Raw genomic sequence first — 15812 nt, 5'->3', positions numbered from 1 at the left:
TTCCATTGATCTCTTTTCCTCTTCTTAGGGCAGTGTTACTCTTATAACAACTGTGGTTTCCTAAAGTAAGTTTTGATACCTGATAGGGTAAAAGGTTCTGATTACCGTTTTTGAAAATTGTATTGGTGGTTATTATTATTACTCTTGAATTGAACTTTAGATTTTGGTTATAAAATCCCATTTAAGATACCTTGTTTGAGATTTATTGAATTTATTATTACTTTGAGAACTATCTTTCTTTATAAATAAGGAATGTTTCCATGTGGGAACATAGTATCTCTTCTCCATTTATGTAGATCTTATATGTATTTCAGTAAAATTTTATCATATAGCTTTAGTTATTGCAGTAATTGGGACTTCTTAAACAATGTTAAATAGTAGCAGATAGTGACCATTCTTGACTTCTTTCTGTTTTGTTGAGAATACTTTCATTGTTTCACATTAAATATGTAACGTTGAGACGTTCATTCCTAGTTAGGGTATTTTAAAATCAAGTTTTTATCAGGAGTGAGATGATCACGTTTTATTTTTCTCTTTGTTAGTGTTGTGAATTATACTAAAGATTCATTCTTGAATTTCTGGGAATGGCCTTTTTTTTTTGAGACGGAGTCTTGCTCTGTCACCCAGGCTGGAGTGCAGTGGCGCAATCGCGGCTCACTGCAAGCTCCGCCTCCCGGATTCACACCATTCTCCTGCCTCAGCCTCCCGAGTAGCTGGCTCTACAGGTGCCTGCCACCATGCCCGGCTAATTTTTTCTATTTTTTAGTTAGAGACGGGGTTTCACCATGTTAGCCAGGATGGTCTCGATCTCCTGACCTCGTGATCTGCCTGCCTGGGCCTCCCAAAGTGCTGGGATTACAGGCGTGAGCCACTGTGCCCGGCCGGAATGGCCTTTTTAATATAATGCTGAAGTCATTTTGCCAGAGTTGCCTATATAGTTTGCTTTTTTTTTCTTTATTGCTTTGCTTATCTTGTGATCTGTAACTTCTGTTCGTACAGCCTTATTCTTTATATAAGAAAACCATATTGGGTAAGGAAAGCAAAGCTCAGTTCTACTAAATAGTTATTATAGTTTGGTGCAAAAGTAATTGCGGTTTTTGCCATTAGGCAAATCTTTCATTTAGTTTTTTTAATAAAGATTTTAAATACTATGCCTTAAAAACTACTTAATCAATTTAACTTTTTTTTTTCTTTTTAAAGTTCATTGTAAAGGACTCTGTTGAAGAAAATATGCTGAAAATACAAAACAAAAAGAGAGAACTTGCAGCAGGAGCCTTTGGAACTAAAAAACCAAATGCTGACGAAATGAAACAAGCCAAAATTAATGAAATCAGAACATTAATTGATTTATAATTTGTGGGATTTTAGTAAGGTCAGTTTGATTGGATACTTAAGTTTTAGAAATGAGAAAAATAGAGTTTTAGAAATGAGATCTAGAGAACATGTCTTCTAGAAGGGGCATATTTATATTAGTGAAGAGGTATTACTGACACAATTTCTATATACGAACCTATTTTTAATGAAACTTCATATAGCAATAAGTTCCGTTATATACTGTGGCCTGAAATAATTTTTTGAGGAAAAAGGTTACTTTGTTATTCAGCTTTTCATAGTATCTATGCTGAGTATTTTCATGTATCTTCCAAGTACTCAGCCTTTTCGTATTTCAAACAAGGTCAGACCTTTTATACTTTTGACCAAATAGTTATTTTCTATGTTGGACACTTAGTTATTTACCAAAGCCTCCGATTTGTGATGCAGTGTTTGTAGTCCTTGTAAACAATATATATAGACTATACAAGAATTAATTTTATTGGGCTTTCAAAAACCGTATTTGCATTCCAGAACCAAATCTTAAATGAGACCAAAGTCCAGGTTAGCACAGGTTATTTTTCCTACAGCTACATTGAGATATAGTTCACATAAGTGACTTGGAGTTTTATGTTCATGAAAAAATTAGGGATTATATTAAGAGTACTATTTTTTCCATTTTAGTTAAGTAGTACTACACTCATTGTTTAAATGTAACTTGCTGTGTCTAAGGTGTAAATATAGTCTGTGGGAGTGAGAGACAAACCAATTCTACCCAATTTGATTTGAATATTTTAAATTATGGAACTGCTAAGTAGATATTTCTATAAATAGATAATTTTTATTTATGTAGCTTTTTTTGGAAGTAACTTTATAAATTTTTATAATTCAGAAGACTACTATATGTGAGAGGCGTGATATCTGGATGGAAGTTGGGCTGGATGATCTCCAAAGTCGTTTCAACTCTTAAAGACATCTTAATCCTGAATGTAAACAATTGTTATGTGTTTAGAATCAGAATTTGATTTCGAACTTGAGTAATTCATCCTTACAGCTATCTATAGAATTAGTCATCTTTTTTTTCTTTTTTTTTTTTTACTTTTTGTTAATAAGCAAACTTATTTGCTGCAGAATTTGGTTTGACTCCTGAGCATATTTAAAACAAACAAGCTAGAAATTTAGCAGTCGGATTAGGTAGGTGGTTTTATTTCAAAGGGAAACTTTAATCCAAAGAAAGATTAGTTACTCTAACAAGAGAAGCTTCATGTTTGATGATACAGATTTAAGAATACCTGAGACTTGACTTAGAGTGTTGGAAGTCATTTGATAGAAAGATGAGATCGGAGACAATGTTGTGTTATAGGGCACACATTGAAGGTATATGCCAAATCTCTCACCAGCTAAGTCCTTTTCTCCCTGTGCCCTGTTTTCTTGCTCAAAGGGAACAGTGAATTAGCCAGCTAGAATCTTCCTGGTCCCTTTTTGAGGCAGTAGCAGGTAAGGAAAGGGCTGATTTTCATCAAAACCAAGACCTTTCTGCAGGGATGATAGTGGAATAATAATTTGGGATTAGCCCACTAGCATTAGGAGCAGTAGGGAAGGTACCTGGCAGATCAAGCATTACACACAAAAAATCAAGTTGATCAGAGTATGGGTTCTCCATATAGCAATACTTCAGTGAGATTAAGTATAAACAGTTTTTGGCAAAAAACAACACAATCTACTCTTCCTGCTTACAAAGACAAAGCCTTACAAACTCACTATGGAGGTAAAGGGAGGACAGCTTGCTTCTTTGCCCAGACATTTACAAAGTTGTTTTTAAAACACATAAGTTTGGCAAGTTCTTTAAAAAATGTCTTTTTGCTTTGTACAGTTCTGTTAGATGTTGTTAAATTTTAAAAGTTTAATTTAAAAAATTTAATTTGTCCTTCCTAAGAAGGATAAATATATAAAAAAGCCACTGGAATGAAAACTTCTTATATGCTATGCTGTTGTTTTATTATTATATAGAAAAATAACTTTAGAAAAATATTGAAGACATTGTATTCAATATTTCACTTGTGATTCAAACAATTTTGTGGTTAAAACTGGATTTTAAATTTAAAAATCAATAAAAATTTCAAACGTTTATTACCTTCCTCGGTGCCATAATTTTGACTTTATCTTCAAATAAAATCCTTCATTAATTGTGACATTTCTGTGCAAGTGTTACATTTTTTTGAGAGTACATGAAGATTACTGTAACAGAATAATGTACTCATATCCTACCTTTATTTTGCTCAATTTTACTGGTTGAAATTCTTGTTCAGAAATCAAGAGTGCTTATTTAAGATGCCTTGATCTAAAAACATGGGTCCCAATTAATTTCCTCATCCGGAAGAAAAAAAGGAGTTGTGATAATACCTATATATACACAGATAGACAGCACTCAATCATTGTACATTTTGTCCTTAAAATTACAGCTCTAGAACTGGAAATAGAAACTAACCCCTATAGGTAGTTTGTTACCAGTGAGTACTAATGAAATTATCTTCGGTAGTGTGTGCTTTGTTTTGGGGAATGGCAAAGACATTGCTGTATTTTTTTCTTGTTTTATTTATAGTACTTGTCAAGGTTTATGCATTAGCATTTGGATGAGATTCATTAAAAATATAAGGGCACATTTGATGTTTGGCTCTTAACAAGAACTCAAATGTTTAACCTCAAGTTTTTAACACATTAAAATATCTGCAAAACGTGTTATACAGCAGGACAATATGGGTATAAGGAGAATTAAGGTAAACATTTACTTTATGCATAAACCATAGCTCCATCCACCATGGAGCTAATCTCCAAAGGCATGGATTTGACCTCTGTTGTGGGCAAGTTTGTCTTACAACCAAAGGTCATACCTACCACTGCAAGGGGATAAGTATATATGGATCACCTCTGCAAATATAAATCTTGTAATTTGAGTTACTCTTGCCTTTTTATACATTTTACTAAGTAACTTTTAGTATTCTGGACTCCCTAGAAAAGATTTTCCAATATATGTATAGCTTTACATGGAAAAGTTAATACTTCATCTTAAGACACAGATCATAGAAGGCAAAGAATGTTTATTCAGTGATTTTCTAGCCAAATAACTTGACAGCATTATATGCTATGTCTTATGGTAAGCTTGTCATTCTTTCTGATTCCAAAAGTTAATAGCCTTCACTAAATACTTATTTGAAATTTAAAAATTAGCTGGGCGCACAGTGGCTCACACCTGTAATCCCAGCACTTTGGGAGGCCAAGGCCAGTGGATCACAAGGTCAAGAGATTGAGACCATCCTGGCAACATGGTGAAACCCTGTCTCTACTAAAAATACAAAAATTAGCTGGGTGTGGTGGTGCGTGCCTGTAGTCCCAGCTACTCGGGAGGCTGAGGTGATAGGATAATCTCTTGAATCCAGGAGGCAGAGGTTGCAGTGAGCCGAGACTGCCTCACTGCACTCCAGCCTGGTGACAAAGCAAGACTCCGTCTCAAAAAAAAAAAAATTTAAAACTATGTCAGCTTTTCCACCTTAGAGCTTTGTTATGCTACTGTGTAAAAAATAGAGAATGAACGGTAGTAAATAGAAAAAATTATTTACGAGGCATATTGAATGGCCACAAAAATAAGACATTTTATATCTGAAGACTGTGTTTCTGTTAATCTTAACCAGGGACTCGGAAGCCAGAAAGACCTCTGACTAGCTAAAATTATTTTGAGAAGTCTTTGTACCACAGCATCTGACACATGGAGGCACTTAAATAAATCTTCGTTAAATGCTTCATTGTACTTGACAATCAATAGCGACTCCTTCTTCACCAGTTCAAATAGCTAGTTTCAGAAGTCATTTATCATTTAATATTTTATAATTCTAGGTAAATCCTCAGGTTCTTACTGAGCTCCTATGGTAACAGCCTTCAAGATGGCCCCCACCATACTTGACTTAAGCTGTCTATATGCTTGTATATTAATTCACATCAATATGAATAAGGAGGGTGACCTTGAAGGCTAAGTCACAAAAGCTATGCAGCTTTTGCCCAATCAAACCTCTAAAGTTTCTTCCTGTCACGGTTAACTGTCCTGTTTTCTTCCATAAAATCATTTCTGACCACTCATTTTAGTTTTAAAAGGTCATCTTGGATCCTACCCTTCTTTAGCTTGCCATCTCTTACAACCTAGAATGATCTATAAATTTAATAAATATGCTTTTCCATTCTATCATTTTAAATCATAGATAAAACACTAGTAGGGACTGGACCCAGTATTGATTCTGACAGTTAGGAATGACTTTAAGGTTAAAATATTCTAAATAGCTAAATACCCACTTAATGGGGAGGTGCAGTGTGGATGACACTGTAAATTTGATCTGTTTGTTCTGATCTGTCAGATCCATCACCATCACAGAAAAACAATTAGATTGAAATCATAGATAGCAGTTTTTAAAGCATATATCCCAATGTCAAGCTTTACACTTTTTTAAAACTATGACAAATTCCAAAAATTATGAAAAATTCCCTAATAGATTTGTTCAAGGGTGTATAGTGAGATTCCTTAATTTAATTAAACAACCAAGATACAGCAATAAGTCTTTTATTTTTTGTACAGGGTGCCACTGCAGGTAACCATCAGAGAACACACTGCTATTTTCAAATATACAGAACTGAACAAAAGCATTTTAGCATGCTGCCTTACTGTACATAGAAAACTGGTGAGCATCTTCAGACACTAAGACCAGGAAGTAAAATGGGTTAATGCTATTGGTTGATACGTTTATGAATCACTCAGCAGTGTTAAGATAGCCTATCTTTACCTGAAAGCAGAATTACACTCAACTCACTCTGGCAGCACTGGGCAATTCTAAAATTCAGGTCTCGTGAAAGGTAGGCACAACCAACACGCAAGCAAGGAACAGATGCCATGTCTGCTTCTGAAAGGAGTGACTGATTTTGAACCAGGCTCTGCAGATTTTAAGAACTGATACAGCCATCTTAATATCTTGAGTTTCCCTTACTTTGTATGTTGGCAGTCGACAAAAGTGAGAATTTCTGAAACAAGCTAAATAGGATTAAAAAGCAGAACACTGTCCATATAACAGAATTGCTGCTTCACAACTTTTGCCCAGTTCTCACCCTCTTATCCTAAAAAAGCCTCTCATAAGTTTTAATGAAAACCTCTAGCAACTGTAACAGACTTTTCTCAACCCAGCTCTAGATACTAAGTATCAGAAACAAGGCTTGTGAAGTGGATGTGTTCACAGAAAAATGCAGTGTTTCTACTGGAGGTAAGTGTCAAGTTTCCTCTTGATGTTGTCAAAGGAATCTGCTCCCATATAATCAGCCTGGCCCTGTTCCCATCGTTCTTTCCGTTCTTCTGAGGATACAAACGGCTGTGCCATAGCTGGGATCTCCCCAAGGGACAGATGAGATATGGCTCCTGAGACATCTTCCTAGAAAGGAAAGCATAATCGACTCTATGAGAGCTGAAAATCAAACTGTTTTAAAGAATGCAATAAATTGAAGACAGAAAAGCCAGGATGAATCATCATGCAAAATAGCAAAAACTGAAAAGTATTACATGAAACAAACAAAAAAGACACAAAAATATAAAGATTATATGATTTTTTCCTAACGAAATGAAGACTTCTTGACTCAGTGAAAACATTGGGAGAACAAAGTAATTAGGGTTAATGTTTAAGTTCTGCATACCTTTCTACAGAAGCCACAAGAGAAAGCCAGTGTATAGACCAAGTCTGAAAGCTGCAAACAGTTCATTAGAAAGTGTAAGATGGATGGGCAAGGGAACACAAGTCTCCAGATAAATTCTCAATCTGTGTGGGCTCTGAAAGGTTGAGAACTTAAACAAAATGATACCCAACAGGCTACATTTCAGAAAGAATCTAACTAGAGAGCCGCAACACATACTCAGTTATCACATTATAAGAAGGAAAGAAACTGTTTGAGACTAGGTACCAAACTTCTCTGCTTGTTCAAGCTTTCATTTGGATTACCAAGTAGCATCTATCTGTTCTTGTAGCTTCTGTTAATTCGCTTAGTTTTGAACAACTTTCAATTCCCATCTTCACCTTTCCTTTGTTCATAATTCTCAGCCCTCATATTGCAGAAGGAACAGGGTAAATGTGCAACAAACAGAGCAGACCTAGTCTACATTAGATTTGATTCTCATTACATATAGATGGGTGATCAACTTCACATGTACCAATGCTATCCTTCAAAAAGTACTAAGGTGCAAAGGTATTGGAAATCTTAGCAGAGAAAAAGGAAGGTAAATGAATACAGACAAGTATTGCTTTTAACAGAGAAAATGGTGGAAAAAGTGTTTTGACTACCTGTTTTCATTACCATGTATACGTAAGCATATAGGTATGTATTTAAATACAGTGGAACTTTAAGATGTTTGGGTAAAGGACTGCATTATAGCTGAGGCAACATAAGGAAGTCCTTCCATTGGATTAGTCCTGCCTTTGCCTTGCACTTGGCAACAGTAATGATACGGAGGCATTTCCAGAGTCCCCTCTGTTCACAATACGGGGGCTGTCAATTTATACCCTAAAAGAGAGGCTCCTGAGGTCAAGCCAGGTATACTGGACATAACTTAAAATAGTTTAGCATTTAAAGTGTAACTCTCCCTTCACCTGCCATAAAAGGTACTATCTTAATTCTGGGCTGTAGATGGCTACTTTTAAGCATAGTCCATCTCAAATTTTCATAAGGATAAGTCTCTTCAGACCTGGGTTTGAGGCCCATTCTGCTACTTGACTAGTCTGTTACATAACTAAGACAAGTTATGTAACTTCTTTAAGCCTCAGCTAATTTACCTATAAAAGGAGATATTAATAATAATATACTTAACAATACTTACTAATAGTACTTAATATAGTGGTTTTAAGGGTTAAATAAGAATAGCTAACTTTCATTAAGCATTTACTATGTGCCAGCTGGTTTCAAGTACTGTATGACAGGGGTTCCCAACCCCCAGGCCATGGACCAGCAGTGGTCCATGGCTTGTTAGGAACCAGGTCACACAGCACAAGGTGAGTGGCGGGCGAGCAAGAAGTACCGCCTGAGCTCTGCCTCTTGTCAGATCAGGGGTGGTTAGATTCTCATAGAAGCGTGAACTCTATTGTGAACTGTGCATGCAAAGGATCTAGGTTGTGTGCTCCTTATGAAAATCTAATGCCTGATGATCTGAGGTGGAACAGTTTTATCCCGAAACCATCCCCCATACTGGTCCATGGAAAAATTGTCTTCCACAAAACCAGTGTCTAGTGCCAAAAAGGTTGGGGACCACTGCTGTGCAAATATTATGTCATGATCCATATAAAGAACTCAGAGTAAGAATGCAAGTGTTAGTTCTTTCTCCCTTTTTCCTTTCTATTTCTTAGTAAATGCCAGTAAGTGAAATGGCTGAAATCTATACCACAGAAAACAGAATAATCTCTTATAATATTATAATCTCATAGCCAGGTGATTATCTGATTATCTGATTATAATTCACCCATTCTGTTCTCTTATTTATATCTGAATATGTAACAGTTTCATTCCTCATCCTCTTCCAATTCTTTCATAAGAACAAACCTCAGAGAAGACCTTTAAAGTCAGAAAAGATGCTAAAGAGGGTTATAAATGTTAACATATCATCTCCCTCTTACAAAGATATTTCTTTTTCAAGATCCTATAGTAATCATAGGAGTACAAACATAGGAAATAAAAACAATCCTATAAAAGTATTCACTGTATGTTCATATTGTGATTTTCACTGAAAACACATTCTTCTAAGCAGATGGCAAATATAAAGTAGACACATCTAAATGTTTGCAGTTCCGAAAACATTCAATGGGGTGTTGTTTTTATAGACCACTACTTTAGGAATAATCTCAAAATCTTTTCAGAGGAGAATGGGCTAAGAATTCTAGAGTTAAAATATAAGGGTATATACAGAAAATTCTAAACTATGTTCTCGGATCTAAAGAAATCTGCCACACAGTTTATTTCTGCTACTTCTTGCTGGTAATGTTTCTCCCCTCTAAGATGGTTATTGTTTTCTTTCCACAAAATTGTATCTCTTTGTTTAAAATGCTGCTAAATATTCTACATCTCTATTGATACAAGTTTTTTAAAAAGCAGCATTAAATGATCTGAAGAAAAGAAACAGAACCTACCACATTTACATATGAGCAGGTGTCTTTGACAAGGCCAAACTGTTGAAGCAGAGGTAAAACGTTGGTGGTAAAGATGTTCCACCACAGGATGAGAAACTCTGGATGAGTCATGTTGGGATCATGGGCCTCACTTTTGACACTTTTTGTTTTGGGATCATAAGTATAATTCCATGGTTTCACTCGTCCCAGGAAATGCACAACTTTGGCACCTGCACCAAACCTGCCAAGTGAACGCAAGTTGAAACAGTTAGTGGATTCTGAGTACTGACAAAAAGATAAGCAGCACTTAGCAGCACTTTTCTATAGCTTTCTTTTTTTTTTTTTAAGAGACAGTGTCTCACTCTGTCACCCAGGCTGGAGTGCAGTAGCATGACAGTTCACTACAGCCTCTAACTTCCCACCCTTAGCCTCCTGAGTAGCACAGACCACCATGCCTAGCTAATGTTTAATATTTTTTTGTAGAGCCAGGGTCTTGCTATATTGTCCAGCCTGGTCTTGAACTCCTGGCCTGAAGTGATTTCTCCTGCCTTGGCCTCCCTATTCTGTGGCTTTAACAGTGTACTTTCCATCCTGCAGTAAGGGTTCAAAATCAAACTGAGTTCACTGTGACATTGTGAGACAGATACTTTTAAAAGTACTTATTCATTTGTGTGTTACTTACATACAAAAAATGTAAATGTAGCATGGTTCAGTGCAACACTGAAGCATCAATCCACTGTGGACAGAACAGGCACACCACTTGGAAAGTATTTGTATTACCTAGTAAAGTTAAAAATGCTCATGCTGTACAATCCAGCAGCTCAGCTCCTAAGCATATACCCTAAAGAAACACTTGTGTATGTGCAACAAGAGATATAATCAAAATGTTCACAGCAGCACCAGCACTGTTTGAAATAGTCAAAAACTGGAAACAACCCAAATGTCTGTATTAGATTTCTGCTCAGCAAGTATACATTACTCCCAGCCTCCTCGGGGGAGGGGGACACTTTCCCACCTGATGTTGGACATGTCTTATGGCTTGACTTGACTAAGGCAATATGAGCAGAAGTGACAGTGTGCCTTACAGAAGCATTGCTTATTTCTGTTCACCCTCTGAGAAGTTACAACTTCTGCCAGCAGAATATGCCCTGGGTGCTTGCTGTTTCCAGAAAAAAGAAACACAGAACAGATCTGGACCAAACCTGTAGCCTAGCTCTAACCCCTGCTGAAATCATCAGAGCTGTCCTAGCCAACCCACCAACATATATGTAAGAAATATTTGCTTATTGGTGAATATGACTGAGATTTTATAGTTATATAGCCATCTTTTTTAAAGGAAAAATTCTGCTATATTCACAGCATGGAATACAATCTAAAATGAATGAACTATAGCTATACACATCATGCAGCAAAAAAATGAATTTTTAAAACATTTATGTTAAAAAAAACAACGGGTCAAACAATTACATATATATGATTCCACTTACATAAAGGCAAAACAGGCCGGGTACGGTGGCTCACGCCTGTCATCCCAGCACTTTGGGAGGCCAAGGCAGGCAAATCACAAGGTCAGGAGATGGAGACCATCCTGGCCAACATGGTGAAACCCTGTCTCTACTAATAATACAAAAATTAGCTGGGTATGGTGGCGCGTGCCTGTAATCACAGCTACTCTCAGGAGGCTGAGGCAGGAGAATCCCTTGAACCAGGGAGTCAGAGGTTGCAGTGAGCCGAGATTGCGCCACTGCACTCCAGCCTGGTGACAGAGTGAGACTCCATCTCAAAAAAAAAAAAAAAAAACAAAAAAAAAACAAAACAACAAAACGAAAGACAAAACAAGAAAAAAGGTACTGTTTAAAGATCAGAAAACAATAATCAATATAAATTTCATGATGCTGGTTACCTCTGGGGGAAAGGCAAAGCTATGATTGGGAAGGGACAAAAAGAGGTTCTAAGGCACTGGTTGTGTTCTACGTCTTAACTTGGGTGGGATTTTTAAACAATGCACATTTTTAAATATGTATTCTTTTGTACATATGCTCCATTTCACAATAAAGAATATCTTTAAAAGAGTAGGAGTAAAGTGTAGTCCTGTTCTAGCTGGCAGGAAGTCTATGTATGTAAAAACAAAAAACAAACATGCATGTAACAAGTGTCAAAGCAAAAATAGGAACAGTGGGTGCTCAGGAATTCACAGCAGGAAGGGCACTATCCAGCTTCAATGGGAGCAGAGGTGCTAAGATAGTGGGATGTGACTTCAAGCTTATACAGCAGGTGTGATCTGGGTAGCTGATGATAATGTAGGGAATTCCAGACAGGCAATGGCAGGTATCAGGTGAGCACCTGTGTGCTAGACCAGGAATCCTCTGTTAGAGCCAGAGAGGAAGCTTTGAGTGGGGAAAGAAAAGTAAAATGGGACAGAACCTCAGGTACTGGGCTCAAGTGTTAGATTTCAGTAGATTTATATTACAGGCAACCAAGATATTTGAGCATGATATACTGTTCAAAATAATACAAACTCGTGTAACCGTTCCTATCCCCTAAAGTTTATTAAAAAAAAAAAAAAAGTTAGGAACTGGTTAAAAAGCTATCATCAGAGTTTACTATATTTGGAAACCAAATTCTTTAAGGACATGGGGAATAATAATATTTCTACAAGGTAAATTTTACTAATGTGTTAATTGAGGCTGTGAGAGACTGAAGTGAGATGCCCAAGGTCACACAACTATTAAGTGGCAGAGATGGGGTTTGACATGGTTTTACCTCTAAGGCATGAGCACTTACCATCCTACCATGCTGCTGCTGCTCCAAAAAGCATGCAAGAAAAATACAGCCTATTTGTAAAGCTCTTTCCTCTTCAGGTTAATTGATCATTCCATGGTTTGTTTCTTCTGATAAATGAAGAGGATATTTGATATCCCCAAGCTTACTTTATTTTATACACATAGTATATGTAACACACACAACACTCTTGCTCTATTTAATCCTTAAAAGGATAAAAATCATAATGCCCAAATTTGTGCACAGATAAAGCTATCGATTAAATAAGCAACTGTTATGCATATGGCACTATGCTCAGTGTGTGGCCCCAAAAGGCTTTTGTTCAAACAGGAAGATGGGTCATCTGCATAAAAATACGCAAGGTGACAAGCTGGGGCTATCAGGGCAGTACTGACATTAAGGGCTACTGAAATTCCAAAGTAATCAATGCAGGTGGGATTTTCAGAGGTGGTTTTGTGCAGGAAGTGGGGGCAGGGACAATGCATGGGAGAGAGTCAGATGACTGCCTTGAACAAATGTTCTAATGAGGATGGGGGAACCCATCACAGAGATCTGACACCTGTGTTGCAGAGTGGAGGGAAAGCACTGCCGCATCCTAGCAATACAAACCCATAAGCCTAAAACCAAAAGAGAGCACATAAGAATGAGATATTCCTTCCACCTCCTCGGACATCCACCCCTCCTGACTCAACTTCCCTGCCTGGAGCCACAGCACCTACTTAGATCGTCTTGTATTAACTGTTTGATCCTCTTGTTTTAACTGACTGCTAAGCTTCTGCCCATGATTTGCCTAGACTTAATATGTCATACATAGTCATAACATGATAGTAATACTAATTAAAATAAGTTAAAACATGAATATAGTGTAAACTATTCTTTTCTAACCTGCTCTCTTGACAGTTCACTAATGACTAAGCATTAGTAATAATAAGAGCCCATAATAAGAGTATAAAGTATTCATATGTTGCAGGCATTGGTTAGTGTTTGCTTGGTTTACTCAGTTAATCTCCAAAATGACAATGTGAGGAAACCAAGGCATGAAGAAGTTAAATAACTTGTCCAGGATCCCATGGCTGATGAGTGACAAGGCTGGGATTCCATGCAGGCAGTCCGGCTGCAGAGCCAAGGCTCTTAGCCATGACTAGGCTGCTATTGTAAGACATTCCCAGAATCATAAGGGTATTGTCTGAGAGTGACGTTTGTTAATTTATGGATTAACTCCTGCCTATGGACAATTAATTTGAAAGTGAAAAAGGTATGCCTAAGAATCCTGGCAATCCCCCAAGTATAGTTAAGGTCCCAGCAACAGAAAGTAACCAATAGGAAACCATGTTATGAAGTAAGCAACTTAGCATTTAAGAAGACTGAAGAAAGACTTTTCAGAAGGATGCAGTTTGCAACAGAGGTTAAGGAAAAAACGGAAGAACAACAAGAAACGGGTGGTGCTTAAGATCAGCAGGTGACCCACAAGTAGACTGTGCTGGACATTGTCTAAGGACCTCCCCAGCTCCTGTCTCTGGATTTGGGTGTCAGAGCTCATGCAGAGGAAGGGCACAATGGTCTAATCCACCTGCACACAGACTGCCCTCTGCTGTAGGCAAGAACATACACTTGAGCCTCTGGCTCTGTCTGTATCCCAGCATGGCTCTGGACCTCCACACGACTGGTTCAAGAGGCCTCTGCAGCCCTCCTGGATACCAGCTCCATGCCGGTTAAATACCTCTCCATATGGCCTATGGCCTTCCTCTTGAATGTCAACAAGAACACCATTTGGAAACAATCCACACCCTGCATTTCACTGTGACTCAGGCACTGATCTCTACCTTCATGAATCCCTGTCTCTGAGTATCTCTTTAATTCTAAATCTGTTACTCCCTGTGGTCAGGGGAAGGATCCTCCTTCCTCAAATTACCTTCTTTACCTATTCTACCCTAACAAAGTGAAAAACTGTATCCGCTGGATAGTCCTTTCATAGACAGGGCAGTTTTCGTTTTAAGAAATCTCTTGGTAGGACTGTTTAAAGTAGAAACTGGGATATTAAGGGGTCCTAAATGCGGGTGAGACTGCTTTTTCTGCCGTAAGCAAGAGATCCCTTGGGTGCCAGCAAGACGGGGGTGAGTGGGGAGAGACAGGAGAGGTGAGCAGGACTGTGGAGGGCAGTACTGCACAGTGATGTAGCCTCCCAACAGCTACCCACATTGCAATGAAACAAATCACAAGGTGTTAGGATGTAAGTAGGTTTCTTTACAAATTAGTTGGGGCCAGTTTACTGAGTTGCAAACTTGAAACAGACTCAGAAGTGTGAAGGCACAGAGAAGCATGAGCGAGGAGGTAAGAAAGATTCTGGGGCATACAGAAATCACGCAAAGGATTCAGATATCATAGGTATGCTCAGCCCTGTTTCTGTCCAGTAAGGAATGGAAATGCTTTTAGATGCATTAGCTATTGACATTCTTTTTTTTTTTTTTTTTTAGACAGTGTCTCACTCTCTCACTCAGGCTGGAGTCTAGTGGTGCAATCTCAGCTCACTACACTTCAAAACCTCTGAAGTGCAAGCAATTCTCCCACCTCAGCCTCCCAAGTAGCTGGGACTATAGGCACAGGTCACTATGCCTGGCTAGTTTTTGTATTTTTATTTTATTTTTATTTTTTGTAGAGACGAGGTTTCACCATGTTGCCCAGGCTGTTCTTGAACTCCTGAGCTCAAGCGATCCACCTGCCTCTGCCTCCCAAAGTGCTGGGATTACAGGTGTGGGCCTGACATTACGTGCCTGGCCTGACACTACTTTAATCAAACTGTTACACACCTAGTATCTATGGAAACGGATAGTGGTAGTGAGTGGTCGGAGGTTTTAGAGGACCAGCTTTTTATGAGAAGAGCAGGCCTGGATGAGTCACTGAACATGGAAGGTTTGGACCAGCCCAAGAGCCCTTTGAGGGTGGGAAGAGGGCAGAAAAGTGAGAAATAAGGCAGCTGTTAAGTGGGGGGAAAATGGGGCTTGGATAGGAGGGTGAAAGAGAAGTGAAGCCAGATTTTGCAACTTTGTGTAAGGCAGTCATATCACAAGTATGTTCCTAGAACTCATCTAGGGCAGCACTTGGCTTGATATGAGGGATCTCTGCCTGGACCCAACAATGGCCACCTTATATGAAGGTTTAGGAGTCCTTTTAACTCCCATTATGCTCTAACTGTACAGCTAAACAGTTATTTACACAGCAAAGGAACCTGAAGGGCTTGCTCTATAAGCTTTCATAAGACACATCATACACAAAAAGAATGAGCAACAGGTCTTGAACACTAGTCTGTTTTCATATCTAGAGTTTCAATCTAGATATTAATTTCGAGTAATTATTTTTATGTCTCAATTATGTTCTCTGAGAAATGTCTTTTTTTTTTTTTTTTGAGACAGAATCTCACTCTTTTGCCCAGGCCGGAGTGCAGTGGCGCTATCTCGGCTCACTGCAAGCTCCGCCTCCCGGGTTCACGCCATTTTCCTGCCTCAGCCTCCCGAGTAGCTGGGACTACAGGCGCCCGCCACCACGCCC

The 15812-nt window shown here is 38.1% G+C and overlaps 2 protein-coding genes across 10 annotated transcripts in view; one reads left to right on the top strand and one right to left on the bottom strand.

Moving 5' to 3' along the window:
- Window positions 1-3449, top strand: part of HLTF (helicase like transcription factor) — a 56218-nt gene extending 52769 nt beyond the window's left edge. For 3 of the 7 annotated variants that reach the window (XM_030822698.1, XM_003256249.4, XM_030822696.1), the window contains exon 25: window positions 1201-3449. In XM_030822698.1, the coding sequence (XP_030678558.1) occupies window positions 1201-1353 (153 nt within the window). In that variant the 3' untranslated portion in view covers window positions 1354-3449. Of the gene's footprint in view, window positions 1-28; window positions 66-1200 lie in introns of all 7 variants that reach the window. The other 4 variants (XM_012510692.2, XM_030822697.1, XM_030822699.1 and 1 more) reach the window with 3 other exon arrangements.
- A 2452-nt stretch (window positions 3450-5901) lies between these two features.
- GYG1 (glycogenin 1) overlaps window positions 5902-15812 on the bottom strand; it is a 37398-nt gene continuing 27487 nt past the window's right edge. For 2 of the 3 annotated variants that reach the window (XM_003256246.3, XM_030822695.1), the window contains exons 6-8: window positions 9507-9726; window positions 7033-7083; window positions 5902-6773 (exon numbers count right to left, since the gene is read on the bottom strand). In XM_003256246.3, coding sequence (XP_003256294.2) covers window positions 6600-6773; window positions 7033-7083; window positions 9507-9726 — 445 coding nt within the window. In that variant the 3' untranslated portion in view covers window positions 5902-6599. The remainder of the gene's footprint in view (window positions 6774-7032; window positions 7084-9506; window positions 9727-15812) is intronic. The other variant, XM_003256245.3, reaches the window with a different exon arrangement.

This window comes from Nomascus leucogenys, chromosome 11 (assembly GCF_006542625.1).
Source record: "Nomascus leucogenys isolate Asia chromosome 11, Asia_NLE_v1, whole genome shotgun sequence".
NCBI lineage: Eukaryota > Metazoa > Chordata > Mammalia > Primates > Hylobatidae > Nomascus > Nomascus leucogenys.
Note: the sequence above shows the minus strand (reverse complement) of the source record. Positions and strands in the feature narration are given on the sequence as shown.